Source organism: Octopus bimaculoides, chromosome 29 (genome assembly GCF_046866305.1).
Source record: "Octopus bimaculoides isolate indiv1 chromosome 29, ASM4686630v1, whole genome shotgun sequence".
NCBI lineage: Eukaryota > Metazoa > Mollusca > Cephalopoda > Octopoda > Octopodidae > Octopus > Octopus bimaculoides.
Genome location: NC_142956.1, coordinates 8,268,330 through 8,284,257, shown reverse-complemented (window position 1 = coordinate 8,284,257; position 15,928 = coordinate 8,268,330). Strand labels below are relative to the sequence as shown.

Sequence of the window (15,928 nt, the reverse complement as noted above, 5' to 3'; positions counted from 1 at the left end):
CGAGTAGACCTGAATGAAATCAGGTTATGATACTAGTATATATATATATATATCGATAGCTTCCGCTATCTGGGCGACCAAGTTAGTAGTGGGGGTGGGTGCGCTGAAAGTGTAGCTGCTAGAATAAGAATAGCCTGGGCAAAGTTTAGAGAGCTCTTACCCCTGCTGGCGACAAAGGGACTCTCACTCAGAGTAAAAGGCAGACTGTATGATGCATGCGTATGAACAGCCATGCTACATGGCAGTGAAACATGGGCTGTAACTGCTGAGGACATACGTAAGCTCGCAAGGAATGCAGCCAGTATGCTCCGTTGGATGTGTAATGTCAATGTGAATACCCGTCAGAGTGTAAGTATCTTGAGAGAAAAGCTGAACATTAGAAGCATCAGTTGTGGTGTGCAAGAGAGACGATTGCGCTGGTATGGACATGTGGTGAGAATGGAGGAGGATAGCTGCGTGAAAAAGTGCCACACCCTAACAGTTGAGGGAACCCGTGGAAGAGGTAGGCCCAGGAAGACCTGGGCTGAGGTGGTGAGGCAAGACCTTCGTACATTGGGCCTCACCGAAGCGATGACTACTGACCGAGACCTTTGGAAATGTGCTGTGCGTGAGAAGACCCGGCAAGCCAAGTAAGATCGTTGCCAGTGCCCCTGGACTGGTTCTTGTGCGGGTGGCACATGAGATGCACCATTTTGAGCGTGGCTGTTGCCAGTACCGCCTGACTGGCTCCCGTAGGATTTTCGAGTGAGATCGTTGCCATTGCCCCTGGACTGGCTTGTGCGGGTGGCACATAAAAGACACCATTTCAAGCGTGGCCGTTTTCTTGCGGGTGACACGTAAAAGCACCCACTACACTCTCTGAGTGGTTGGCGTTAGGAAGGGCATCCAGCTGTAGAAACTCTGCCAAATTAGATTGGAGCCTGGTGTTGCCATCCGGTTTCACCAGTCCTCAGTCAAATCGTCCAACCCATGCTAGCATGGAAAGCGGACGTTAAATGATGATGATGATGATGATATATATATATATATATATATATATATATATATATATATATATATATATATATGAGGTTTGATCAAAAAGAATTAGGACTGTTGCTGCAGTAACAGTGCTAAAGAACGCAGAGTGAAGCTTCTTGGCTCAGGTTGACCTTAAACTCTGTTGTGCATGCACACTAAGTCATAACAATCTCGCTCACTCATGTTGTTTACGCCAGTGCTCAGAAGTACAGTTTGTAGTGTGTGGTTGTCTCACCACAGCACAGAGGTTCCATCAGTGATGACCATGGCAGAGATATGTGGCTGTGTGCATGGAAAGAGACACAACGTGAAGCTTATCACAGCCAAGAATCTTTCCGAAAATCAAGTCCTGCTTGAAAGGAACAAGATTTCAAGAATTTGAAGAAATCCAAGAAACTTTTAAGAGGCAGCTGCTCACTATCCCAAAAAGGTTCTAGGAATGCTTCCTCCAATGAAAATGCTGGATAAAGTGTATGGCTTCAGAAGGGAACTACTTTGAAGCAGATTAAATGCTGAATTGATGTGTTGTAGTTTTCTTGTTATAGCACCAGTCTTGATGCATTTTGATTAGACCTCATTGCTTAATATTTATCCAGTTGTTGTTGTTATTTAACCCTAAGTTAGTATTGGTTTTACATGATCTGTAATCAATGTGTCTGATATTTCAACCTTGGTTTTTGTTTTTTTTTTCTGTTTCCAGTGATCCAAAATTCCTCGACCTCCACCAAGGAACCACAGAATCAACAGTGTTCTGTTGGAAAATTAATGTGAAGTAAGTATTGCAGATATTGCTGTGGTTGTTGTTGATTTAGTTAAAAGGTAAAGTGGTGTGTCTTGTCTCAGGCATACAGCTGAGGTTGATAGAAGGGACAAGTAGAATAATGTGTCTAATCTAAGATTTACAGCTGTGGCAGATTAGACATGAATTCTATTTAACAACCTCATATTTTCTAACATAGTTGGTGTCTTTCTGTTTCTCCACAACAATGTTGGTGCATTCATTGTACTTTATCACATTATAATTGATAACAACATTTGTGAATGTGTCAGAGTGACTATGATCAGTGCTGGATTAACCATTAAGCAAAATAAGCATCTGTTTAGGTCATCAAATGAAGATTTATCATAGAAATAGTAAATGGCTTATGACACAAAAGAAATCAGAGTAAATAATATTTGGGATGCCTTATCTTTACTAAGTATAGAAGCAAATGTGTTATGTAAGATTAATTTTGGAAGATCTGATCAAAATAGAGTGGTGTGCCTTGTCTAAGATTTGGGCTGAGTAGAATGGTGTGTCTTGCCTAAGGTTTACCACTGAGGTTGACTGAGGGGATGAGTAGAATGGTGTGTCTTGCCTAAGATTTACAGCGGTACAAAGACTTTACAATTAAAAAAAGCAGGAGAAAACCTTTCAAATATAAATACAGTGGAAGCATACAAAAATAAACATGATTGAGTGAGTGTGCCTTTCCAAATGTCTTTTGTATATTTTTAACATTAATGGTCACAAATTGCTCAGCTGAGCATTCACTTTCTCAGTTGAAGTATATTAAAAATCCCATCAGAGCAACTTTGCCACAAGGCAGGCTGGATGCCTTATCTCTATTAAATATAGATGCAGATATCTTACATAAGGTGAATTTCGAAGATCAGATCAAAGATTTTGCAATTAAAAAAAAGTACTTGAAAATTTCAAATATAAATAAAGTGGAAGTATACAAAAACAAGTATTATTTTCCATCTTACTATTAGTTTTGTTTCATTTTGAAAATAAAAATTATTTCATGGTTTATTATTGTTTATATTTTGAATTACATTTATATGGGGGCACCAAAATTTGCTAAGTGCCCTGTGTGTGATGTTGTAGTAGGTCCTGCCATAAATAATATCCAAGTGTGTGTGTATGAGAGTGACATAGTTATTCTCTTAGTATGTTTGTGTCTTAGTATGTCTTGAATGTCTGAGTGATGTGACAAATCCCAGAATTTGTGATGCCTGTGTCTGAGAAATTGTGATGTAATAATCCATCTCTAAAACCATCTTCCTGTTTCATTTATCTCCATGACTCATTGATTACATGGTCTCTTTGGCTCCCCACTCTCTTTCATTTTACTAGACACGAGATCCTACCTTTGGCGTGCAAGTACCGTGTTACTGGTTCTCTCATTGAAGTGACACTCAGCAAGAAAGAGCCCCTGAAATGGGGGGCCCTTGAAGTTCCCCTGCAAAAAAGTAAGTACTATCTTTTATCTTGTATCTTTTACTTGTTTCAGTCATTTGACTGTGGCCATGTTGGGGCACCACCATGAAGTTGTGTTAGTTGAACAAGTCAACTCCAGGACTTATTTTTCTAAGCCTTTTACTTATTCTATTGATCTCTTTTGCCAAGCTGGTAAGGTACGGGGATGTAAACACACCAACACCAGTTGTCAAGTGGTGGTGGGGGACGAACAAAGACACACACACGCGCATATATATATATATATATATATATATATATATATATATATATATATATATATATATATATATATATATATACATATATATATATATATATATATATATATATATATATATGATAGGCTTGTTTCAGTTTCTGTCTACCAAATCCACTCACAAGGGTTTGGTCAACCCGAGGCTAGGGTAGAAGGTACCACACAGTGGGACTGAACCCGGAATCATGTGGTTGGGAACTAAGCTTCTTGCCACACAGCCATGCCTAATTTAGGAAGAAAATAAAGAGTGGCTGTTTAACTGTAGGTTTGTCTATATTATCCTTATGTTATCGGCACAGTTCATTTCAGAATCACGTGGTTTGTGGTTCAGTCCCACTACATGGTTAGGGCTGACCAGTGCCTTGGGAATGAAATTTGGTGGACAGAAACCATAAGAAAGCCTGTCATCTTGTTAATATCTACTTTTCTATGCTCTTGTGGATTGGACAGAGTTTATTGAAGCAGATTTTCTATGACTGGATGTATGTGTGTGTGTATGTATATTTTTTCCATGATGTGAAACGTTGGGATATACCAGCAAATGGTTCTTACATCATTTTGCATGTAGTCATAGGAGGCAATTTGGTTTGCATCTGGCCTCATTTCCAGTACACAGTATTGACAAGTTACAAAGATGACAAAACAGTAAAGTCTATCACTCCTGTAACAGGATCTAATGCAAGTAATCTTCTAGGTGTTTAAACACCAAGCAAATTGATGAGAATATATTCTCACAGCCTGCCCACTAACTAACAAAACACATACATTGTGCATGTGTGTCCAGTATATATATATATATATATATATATATCCAACCCAAGCCAGCAAGGAAAATGGATATTAAATGGTGATGATGATAGTTGTGTGTATGTTTGTGTATATCTATCTATCTATCTATCTATCTATCTATCTATCTATCTATCTATCTATCTATGTTTATATGTATGTTTATATATATATATATATATATATATATATATATATATATATATATATATATACATACATACACACTCACACAAGCTTCCATACAGTTTCCATCTACCAGATGCATTTACAAGGCCTGAAGCTATAGTAAAAGACACTTGCCAAGGTACCATGCAGTGGGACTGATCCCAAAACCAGGTGCTTGCAAAGTGAGCTTCTCAATCACACAACCATGCTAACGCATAAAATATTTGTTTCAAATTTTGGCACAAAGCCAGCAAGTTCAGGGAAGTGGGTAAGTTGATAACATTGACCCCCCCCCCCCAATGTTTAACTAGTTCTTACTTTATCAACCTTGAAAAGATTAAAGGCAAAGCTAACCTCAACTGAATTTGAACTGAGAACATAAAGACAGACGAAATGTCATTAAGCATTTTGCCCAGTGTGCTAATGTTTCTGTCAGCTTGCCACCTTCTAACACATAGAATATTAAAATATCTTTATTATCTGTAAAGGTGAGGTTAACAGAGCCAACAATTCTAATTGTTCTATATTTAAGAGATGAGGAATTATTTACATTATTTACATTATTTACATTTGACGGATATTTGTCCTCATCTTGTTTGTTGTTAAAACAACCAACAGAAGAGAATATGACCAAAAACTGCGTGTACTCCATCCCATGCAGCTGTGGTAGGTTATACAAAGGCGAAACATGTCGCCCCCTCAAAATAAGGGTAGAAGAACATCGCAAAGCTGTGACACGAGGAGATATTGATAAATCGGGTATAGCTGATCATGTATGGCAAAATGGAGACCACCTCTCCCTGTGGGATGAAGTTAAAATAATAGACAGGGAACAACACTGGAAAATACGAAAATTAAAAGAAGCAGCACATATGCTAGGACACAACAACCTCCTAAGCAGACCGAGTGCAGATATGAATAGCATATGGGAACCGGTATTGAGGAAGGATAGGAAAATAATAGATTTATAAGCCCTAAAATTCACTCCATAATTGCCCACGGGCATATGGCGTAGTGGTTAAGAGCGCGGGCTACTAACCCCAAGATTCCGAGTTCGATTCACGGCAGCGACCTGATTAATAATAGTAATAATAATAATAATATAATAATAGTAACATCGTTAGGAATGAGAACCCAGGTTCGAAATTTCCCCAAGACACCTAACGAAGGCTGGAGGGTATATCAGCCGAAACGTTGTGTTAACAACAAACAAGATGAGGACAAATATCTGTCAAATGTAAATAATGTAAATAATGTAAATTCTAATTGTATCTACAAGTTCATATTCTGGTTTTGCTTTTTCAGGAAATATTATTGGGAACCGGTCATCTGAGTGGCTGTCAGCCGCCAAAGACAGGCCAGTGCCTCACACCCAGCAGACTGGCAATAGCAACAGCACTGCAGCCACAGTGGTCACTACGGCAACTGGCACAACATTCAGCACTTCTAGAGGCACTATGAGCACTGCAAACTATTCCAGCAGCAGCAGCTCTGCCACCATCACGGGATACCCACCACCTCCACCACCACCCCCTGCCCCACCTCTGCCCGCCCTGCCCACTGCTGCGGCTCCAGCAATGTCTCCCATTTCACATTATGGCACCTCCTCCACTGCTGTCGACTCTTCGCAGCGAGGCGGAAGTAGTGATGGAATGCCACTGGATGAGCTGCAAGAACTAGCTGCTACTCCTGGTACTATTGGAGACCGGCGTGACATGCCAACTTGTGACAACTTCTCACCATCTAATCCCTGTAGCAAGCCAACTCTACCAATGGTGAACCAGGTAGGTCTTCATCTTCTTCTTTTGATGCATGTGTGTGTGTATGTGTTGTCTTGGGAATTCATTTTGTTTAACCGCAGGTCATGTATTTTAATGAGTAAGTGTTGACACTTTCCTTGTTTGCTTCATTTTATGGTACTGACCTTAATGATTTCATAGAAAATTGTTATTCTTATATTACAAAAGAGGTGATCTCAATCTGTCAGTCAATCACGACATCTATTAGAGCAGTTTTTTCCAAACTCTTCCAGTTAGTGACACACATTTTAAACATACAATGCAACTCTCCTCAACACACCTTGTTCTTCTGAAGGGATATGTTTTACATATTATTGATCTAATGTGTGCAAGAATAGTCCTGGTGCCAACTGCAAAGCCAGAAATGTAGTCTACAAAATAAGCTGTATGGATGGTGAGTGTAAAAACAGAAACACGACATACATAGGTGAAATGGCAAGAAGTTTGGCTGAGCGTGTAAACGAACATTGGAGGGACTATAATAATCAAAAACAAACCTCGGTGCTCTACCAGCATGCCAAAGAACAACATGGTGGTGTACTGGACAGAATTAGCATAGAAATCCTGTCTAGACACCCCGGTGACGCATCGTTGCGACAAATACAGGAGTCGGTCCTCATAACTGAAACGCAACCAATTTTGAACGCCAAATACACGTAGATGAGGGCCTTACAATTGCCCATGGTTGCATGTGTTGTTCACACATATGATGCGGAATATGAACGTAAATAAATTAATTAAAAAGTCTCAATCTGATCTGATATAAACGAAATTGTTACAAACAAACATATGGACGCACATACTTACATATAAGCACGAACACATAAGTGTGTGCACACATATGAGCGTGCACACATACGAGCTTGCACACACTCACATGCTCATACCGAACAGTTTCGAAACAACGCCAAAACAACGCCAGATCATACATTCAAAATAAATGGAAGTGGAGAGACAAGTTACTGAAGAGATTGCAAGAGTGCAATGAAATAATTTAACAAAAAACTATATAAATTAATAAAGGACTGAACCAGTGCGTGTGTTTATTACCGGCATAATGCCTCTCCCAAGGTTTAATTGTATTTCTTTCAACACACGTATCCACATCAAGAATCTTGCACATGAAATACACATACGAAAAAATTATAAATATATAATTTGTGAGCAAAATAAAATACATTTTCAAGAGAAATGCGAGTTATCATTTATTGATAATAATTTGTAAGTATGTGCAAGGATTAGTAAAAGAAAAATAACTTTTATAACTTACTATTTTAGTGAGCTTGATGGGAAGAACAGAGATTTTAGATATTAGATGGAATAGTAGATAATGACACTCGCATTTCACTATCAAGCATTTTCAAGTTTCCACATTTCTATGTCTAGCATTACTGAAAAAGATGCTTCACAAATGTATGTAGTAGAAAAATGCAAAAGAATTTGTAAAACTTTTTAAGCTAGGTTTGGATGTTTGTTTCAAACATGAATCCAAAAGTTCTGTAAGTCCCCCTCATCAACAACAGACACTAATCATTCTTGATTTTGACTAGTTCTTCTTCTTCAGTAAGTGAAAAATCAGTTGTTGCAGTTGCAAGAAATGGATTTCTGATCCAATCATAGTTTGGGATTTCAATATTTGGAAAATAATAATCAAGTTTTTTCTCTAAGCAATGTTAAATGGTCAACAATTAACGATCTGATCTCACATTTTAGCTTGCACTCACAAGTTTTGGAAAACATTTCAAATTTCCTTCTTTTACTTTGCATTTCCAAATTGTTATCTTGTCTCTCATAGCACAGATTTTATCAGTCAATATTAAGATATTTTCTGCTTTTCCCTGCATACCTGTGTTAATTTTCTTCAAATGTTCAAATATGTCCGAAAGATATGCCAATTTGGTTCACCAAAGTTCATCTTGAATCAGATCATTCTGTTGATTTTCTTCAAAAAGCATCATTTCTATCAATTCGTATACACAACAAAGCACACAACCTTTTGAAAGCCAACAAACCTCTGTGTGTAGTAGAAGTTTCTCAAAATTTGGTCCCATTTCTTCACAAATATGAGCAAATAATCTTGATTTAAGAGGTCTGCTTTTGATGTAAAAGACCATTTGAACCACTTTGTTTATAACTCTTGATAAATCATCTCCAACAGTTGGTGCAATTAGTGCTTTGTGATGCAAAAAAACAATTAGTAATTATAATATTTGTATTCTGTTTTTATTGCTAAAGTTGTAAAACCTTTCACTGAACCTGCCTTTGAGGGTGCACCATCCGTGCATATTCCTACACAGTTTAACCACAACAAATTATTTTCCTTCATGAAGAAATTTAAAGCTTGAAAATTTTCTTCACCTCTAGTTCTCAATGGAAGTTGTAGACAACACAAGAATTGCTCAATAATTCTGTTATTATAAATGAAACATATAAAACCCATCAATTGTGCTAACCCACTGACATCTGTTGATTCGTCTAACTGCAATGCAAACATCATGTTATTATCTTGAAAAATATCCTTCATTTGTACCTTAATGTCATCAGACATATATTGAATTCGCCTTCCAGTTGTGTTATCTGTCAGAGGAATTTTATTGACTTGTATCTCAAATTCGGGTCCAAATCTTCAAACAATAGCACAGCAAGATTCCTTTATAGTACTTTCAGCAATACTATGTTGTTCCTTGTTTTTGGCAATTATTTGAATAACCAAGTAACTTGCCTCTTGAGCTTTGTCTGATGTCTTCATTCTCCTTGTGAACATTGAAGCCTGCTGTTTTAGAGATTTTGAAAGTTCAATGAAGTATTCCACTGGTTTTGTTAACAAATTTCCATACCTAGTGCTGAAATGACACTTTAATTCGTTTGATACCATACTTTCGTTCGTAAGTAGATCTGCACAGACTAAACATAGGTGACTAGGATTGCTTTCATTTCCAGAAAATGTGAAGCCCAGTTTTATGTAATCTTTGTTGTATAAACAAGGCTTAAACATTTTTCCTGTGCCCACCTCACTCACTGATGCTGGTCGTTCAACCATTGTTTGAGTGGTTTCCTTCATAGCTGTTAAATTTGTTCATTGGAAATGTCATCTTTCTTAATTAAAAACTTATCCATTTTATGGGTAATTTAATTACAATTTATGAATAAAACTAAGCTGATTTATTATAAAGTTATGATAACTAAACATGTAATTGATATCACCAACACTAAGCACGATAAAATTAGAAATGGTACGTTACACTTAATTAGAACACCCAGTTCCTAAGGCTAAGTCCGTGAGACTGATGAACAAGGTTCAAGTGTGGAATGAGTTTAATGTGATTTCATAATTATTAGTTCACCCTGAGTAATGCGTAATGTTAGTATAGGCGAGCAATAACTTTGGGCAATTTGAAAGCGGTTCCAGTGTGTTTCCCTCACTAAAACAGATGCAGATTGGAAAATTTTCAATCGATTTTCAGTTCACTTTGGACAAGAGGATAGCACTTGCAATGTGTTAATTCTTTTACACTGAATAAAATACAATGGAAATGAGCGCTATATTACTTGTGCCCTTTTTCTTTTGTTTTTTAATCTCACCTCCAGACATTAAGTGGGAAATGATAGCTGGTAGGTACATGCATTGACATGTTCGCTATCCTAACAAACAGATTCTGAAAAGCTGAAGCAAATTGATATTAAGTGTTTTATATTGGTTTCCCAAACGTTTGCGACACACCTACGCCCTAATGGAAAACACACAGGGGGGAAGAAGGAAAGGCATAAAAAGAGGAGAGAACCTCTGTAACAATGTATTTAGAAGAAGTGTTCTGGATTGTTAGACATTGTATCAGCAAGAATCGAGATATTGTAGGAGAGAAGTGTGTGTGGATGGATAATGTTATGCTTGCACTTAGTGATGTGGACAAGAAACAGGCATAGAAAAGTTAATATGCAAGACTGTTGAATGTAGAGAATGAATGGGATAAAGGTAGTCTCCCTCATATGAACCCAACAGAGGGACCAGCTATCCTAGTGGACAGCAGTATTATAGATAAGGCAATTAAAGACATGAAAACTAGGAAAGCTTCTGGTCCATCTGGAATCACTGCTGAGATGCTCAAAATATTCAATAAGGTAGGATATGGGCTAGTCACCCACTTAGTTAATTAGGTCATTCAGGAAGGTGTAATATCCAGTGACTGGCATAATTGTTAGCTGCTACAAAAATAAGGACCAGGTGATGAAAATTACAGAGAGAATTAAAGCCCAATTAATTAGGAGCAGAATTAGGGAAGACAAAATGCAGTTTGACTTTGTCCAGTGGGAGAAGTACCACTGATACTATTTTCATAATCAAATAACTGCAAGGGAAATACTTAGCTAAGAATAAACCACTTTACTTGGCAGTCATTGATCTATAGAAATCCTTCCATGGCTTACCCCACTGTGTGATACAGTGGGCTTTGAGGAGGCTAGGGATAGATGAGGGGTTGGTGAAAGCTGTACAGACCACGTACAGAGACACTGTCATTAAGGTGAGAGTTGACCACAAGTACAGCAAAGAATTTGGTGTGTAGGTAGGGTTTCATCAAGACTCAGTTCTCTTCCCCCCTCTTTTCATCATTGTCCACCAGGCCATAACTGAAGCATTTGAGACAGGTAGCCCCTGAAACTACTATATGCTGATGATTTTGCCCTCATTGCAGATTCCATCTCAGAGCTAGAAGAGAAATTCCAGGTGTGGAGGCAAAACCTGGAATCTAAGGGCCTTAAGGTTGACTTAGGAAAGACTAGTAAGCAAGAAAACAGACAAGACCCTACCCCGCTCGGGTAGGTGGTCCTGTTTGATTTGTAGGAAAGGTATAGGCAGGAACTCCATAAGTTGTACCAAGTGTAAGCTATGGACACACAAGAGGTGCAGTGGAACTTTAGAGAATCAGGAAATTGACTCTGGTGGCTCATTAGAGATAGTAGATAATTTCTGCTACCTGGGGGACCAAATTAGTAGTGGGGAGAAGATACATGGAGAGTGTGATAGCTAGAATAACAATAAGATGGAGGAAATTCAGAGAGCTGTTACTTCTGATGGCTACGAAAGGTCTCTCTCTTTCTGTCTGTCTCTCTCTTTCTGTCTGTCTCTCTCTCTGAGTGAAGGGAAGATTGTATGATGCATGTGTATGGGCAGCAATTCTACACGGTAGTGAGAAATGGGTCCTGAACGCAGAGGACATGCAAAGGTTAGAGTGGATTGAGGCTTGTCAGCTCCACTGGACGTGTAATGTAAGTGTTCATGTTCAACAGAATCTAGTGTATTGCGAGAGAAGTTAGGCATAAGAGGAATTAGATACAATGTGCAAGAGAGAAGATTGTGCTGACAGCTCCATAAAGAAGTGCCAATCTCTCAAAGTAGATTGAACATGTGGATCGAACATGTGGGCATGTAGAGAGTGGAAGTTTTTTGTGAATTTTTAGAAAATGACCAGAAATACTTGGAAAGGAATGAAGGGACGGGCACAAATCCAGTTAATTTGAGAGGAGTGGTTTAATATCAATGACTGACCCTTGTACTTTATCTAAACAACTTTGCTGTCTATGGAGCATTGACTATCAATGGCTTTTGTTGCCTATTCTTGACTCTGGTCTGTCTTTCCTGCTTCTCTCCTGTTGGATCCCTAATTTTTCAGCTCTGCCTCACTATTCTTCTTCCTCCTGTTTTTAGGGCATCCTCTCTTCTGCCTCCCTGTTCCAGGTCAGATCCTGACATGTAATGCAGGATGTTGGTTTCCTTGTGGCCTTTAAGGTTTGCTGTACTGCATCACATGTTCCACTGAAGGAGGGCATTCTTCTCTCAGATATTATCATCAATACATTTGTAACTCTACTTCTTACTGCACCTGAATTATCTTTTATATTTTACTTGTTTTAGTCATTAGACTATGGCCATGCTGGGGCATCACCTTGAGGAACTTTAGTTGGACTACTTGACCCCAGTACTTAGTTTCTTTTTAAGCTTGTTACTTATTCTATCGGTCCCTTTTGCCAAACTGCTAAGTTATGGGGATATAAACACACCAACACCAGATGTCAAGCAGTGGTCACATACAACAGATTTCAATCAAGTAAACCCACTCACAAGGCTTTGGTCGGCCCAAAGCTATAGTAGAAGACACTTGCTCAAGGTACCACACAATGTGAGTGAACCCAGAACCATGTGGTTGCGAAGTAAGCTTCTTACCACACAGCCAATCCTTCATCTGTTCATGAACATTTTTTTTGTTTTGATTTATAAAAATTTTTTATTTCAATCTTGTTAAAAATGTATTGTTGTGATGTTATTGTTATTACTTTCTCACTCTTCCAGAAACCAACATGTAAAGTGTCTCCAATGAACAAGCTGAGAGATGTTGATCAATTGGTCACTCCAGGTTTTACAGGCCTAGACAACTTGGGTAACTCATGTTTCATGAACAGTGTGCTCCAGTGTCTGGCCAACACCAGTGAATTTCGGGATTACTTTCTTGGTCAGTACTCATCTCTCTGTGTTTGTTGTTTACGTGTGTGTGTGTGGGGGGGGGGGGGGGGTGAGGGGTTGCTATGGGTGCAGCTTTGGCTGAATGCAAAGTTAGCTTTGCAATTCAGTGGTCCTGGGTTGAATCCCACCATGCATGAGGGGGTACTGAAAAGTACCTGGTTTTGGGTAAAAGAAAAATACGGGAGGATCAGTTAATTATGATTTTACTCAATATATTCCCCTCTCAGATCTGCACACTTACTGCAGAGGTCCTTTAGTTTTTCGAAGCCCTGTAAAAGAACTTGAAAGGTTCGACTTCCAACTAGGTCTTTCACAATACCCTTAAAGCCAAGAACTTTTCAGCCCCCCCCTCGTGTGTGTGTGTGTATTTATATATATATATATATATATTACAGATATAGGGTAAAGGATTATTAATTTATTAATAAATTAATAATTAATAATTTTTACCAAGTAGTTTTCGGTATGTAAAAAAAACCATTATCGGTAAAGAACTTATATAAAAAAGTTCTTTTAAAATTGTAAACATAAATAAGGGATCAGCAACAGTTGCTTCACCATATACCGAAATTTAGAAATAGCAGTTAAAGTGCTAATTCTACTACTACAATAAGTCTCCAACAGATAGCAATACTTGTAACTCACATAGGCAAAACAAGAAGAAAAAAATAACGAAAATAACCATATATATATATATATATATATATATATATATATATATATATATATATATAATAATAATAATAAATGTGAAAGCGAATGTCGGTGTATCAGTGTGTTACACTTTTTCAACTTTACTCCTCTGACCCCCTCTCTAATTATTCAATGACACTTCTACTGTTCCTCATGCTTTACTCATCTCTCACTATTCAATAACTACAAATAATTTAACCATAACATGTGCTCCATAATGTTTGGAACTGAAATATGTATTGAAGTCACTCTCTCATACAATATTACCTCTCACAACTCTCTACCATAAAAATGTTGGAAACTATTTTCATGCCGTTGGCTGTCGGAGCTAAGGAAACTTAGCACACTGCAACTGCATGAAAATAGATTTGACTAATTTTATTATTACCTTAAAAAATACTAATTCTACTCTCTAAAAAAGTTTCTTTCTTAATCCTAACATTTTGGAAAAAAATTTATCTATAAATATTATAACTCTATCAAGTAATCTATATATATATAAAGATGAGAATGTCTGTCTGTCTTGTGTCTGTGTAAATCCCTAAAACTTGAGAACTACACAACCAATTTCATTCAAATTTTACACATGCCTTACTTAGGGTCCATGTAGTGTCATAGGCCCAAGGAATTTTTAACTTCTTACCTAGTGTGAGCCCAGAGCAATATCATATCTCCTCCACTATTTCAGCATTATGTATCAAAAATGAAACAATAACAATCTCCCTATTGTAATGTCAGATACTTTCACTTTAATAGTTTCACTATTAATACTGAAACTATTAAAGTGAAACTATTAAAGTGAAACTTTTATCTCACATATACACAGGCATACATACATATATACATACATATATAGTTATATATATATTATGTAAGTATACATACACACACACACACACACACACACACACACACATATATATATATATATATATATATATGTATGTATGTATGTATGTATACATCTGCACAAATGTATATATATAGATGTATATATATATATATATATATATATATATATATATATATATATAGATGTATATAGATATAGATGTCTATGTATACATGTATATGTGTAGATGTATATATATATAGATGTATATGTAATATGTACGCACATATGTACATGCACACATATATACACCCATACACACACGCGCGCACACACACACACACACACACATACATAGGTGCAGGTGTGGCTGTGTAGTAAGAAACTTGCTTCCAAAACAAATGATCCTGGGTTTAGTACCACTGTGTGGTGACTTGGCAGTGTCTCATATTTTTGTTTGCCCACTCAGTTGTATCTGTCAATCTATCTTTGTGTGTGTGTGTGTGTGTGTGTGTGTGTGTGTGTGTGTATATATATATATATATAATAGACACACACACACACATGTATGTATATGTGCATATTCATATCTATTATATAAAAGTCAATGTCTTTATGTGTGTTCGTGTGTTACTTATACGTTTGAAAACTACTGCACTGATCCTAATGAAATTTGGAACACAAAGTCCAAGCCGAGGGAGAAGGATAATGCTGTGTGTTTCATACTATTTCATGGATCAAAATTACTGAATGGATCCTTATGATATTTGGAACTTAGATTCAATGCATAAGGGCAGGTATAATGCAGTATGTTTGGTTTGAATTTGAGGGGGCTTACAGGGGGAAGAACCCCCTCATGAAAATTCATAAATTTTCGATGTTGATGAAATTTCAACCATGGGTGATTGACACACATCAAGAAGTATTCCCAAGTTTCCACTTATCACGAGGGTTCTAAAACCCCCTAATGGGGGCCTGAACTCTTAAATTTTAGTCATTTTTTATGATCCAAAACTAGGTCAAAAGTACTGAATGGATCTTTATGAGATTTGGAAATTATATTCTATGCATAAAGGCCATAATTCATATATTTTTGGTGTTGATGAAATTTTAACCATACATATTAGACACAAACGAAGTAATATTTCTAAGTTTCATCTTCTTAGAAGTTAGAAAGACCTCTTCATGGGGACTTAACACCCACAATTTAGTCATTTTATCTAAGCAAAGAGGAATACACTTGTACTCTTGGAACCTGTAGGGTCACCTGAGTATAAAACATGAGCATTATTTGTAATTCAACGGTACAACAGTGTAAGACTATCCTTTCAGATATACTTACATTGTGATTTCTGCAATGTGGTGCATAAATTGTCAAGTAAATGAGATGCATCTTTGCCTCCACTGATTCACTTGCAAAGTGTTGAGTAAAGTTATTTGCTTGCAGACCTCCTTTCAGTCTTTTTATTATCACTGGGTCACACATAATCCCCCCGATAGTAACATTGATTTCAAGGCCTTCCCAGATGAGTGACTGGTTGTTCTAAGACATTTATTGATTGTAAATTTTTTCTGCCCAGTTACCTATCGGTATAGCGGTCATTTGCAAACT

General features: G+C 37.3%; 1 protein-coding gene across 1 annotated transcript in view; it reads left to right on the top strand.

The window, feature by feature from the left end:
- The window catches only part of LOC106879930 (ubiquitin carboxyl-terminal hydrolase 19), a 187,638-nt gene that overhangs the window by 59,010 nt on the left and 112,700 nt on the right, over positions 1-15,928 (top strand). The window contains exons 7-10 of the mRNA XM_089345165.1: positions 1,721-1,792; positions 3,140-3,255; positions 5,781-6,259; positions 12,621-12,780. Coding sequence (XP_089201291.1) covers positions 1,721-1,792; positions 3,140-3,255; positions 5,781-6,259; positions 12,621-12,780 — 827 coding nt within the window. The remainder of the gene's footprint in view (positions 1-1,720; positions 1,793-3,139; positions 3,256-5,780; positions 6,260-12,620; positions 12,781-15,928) is intronic.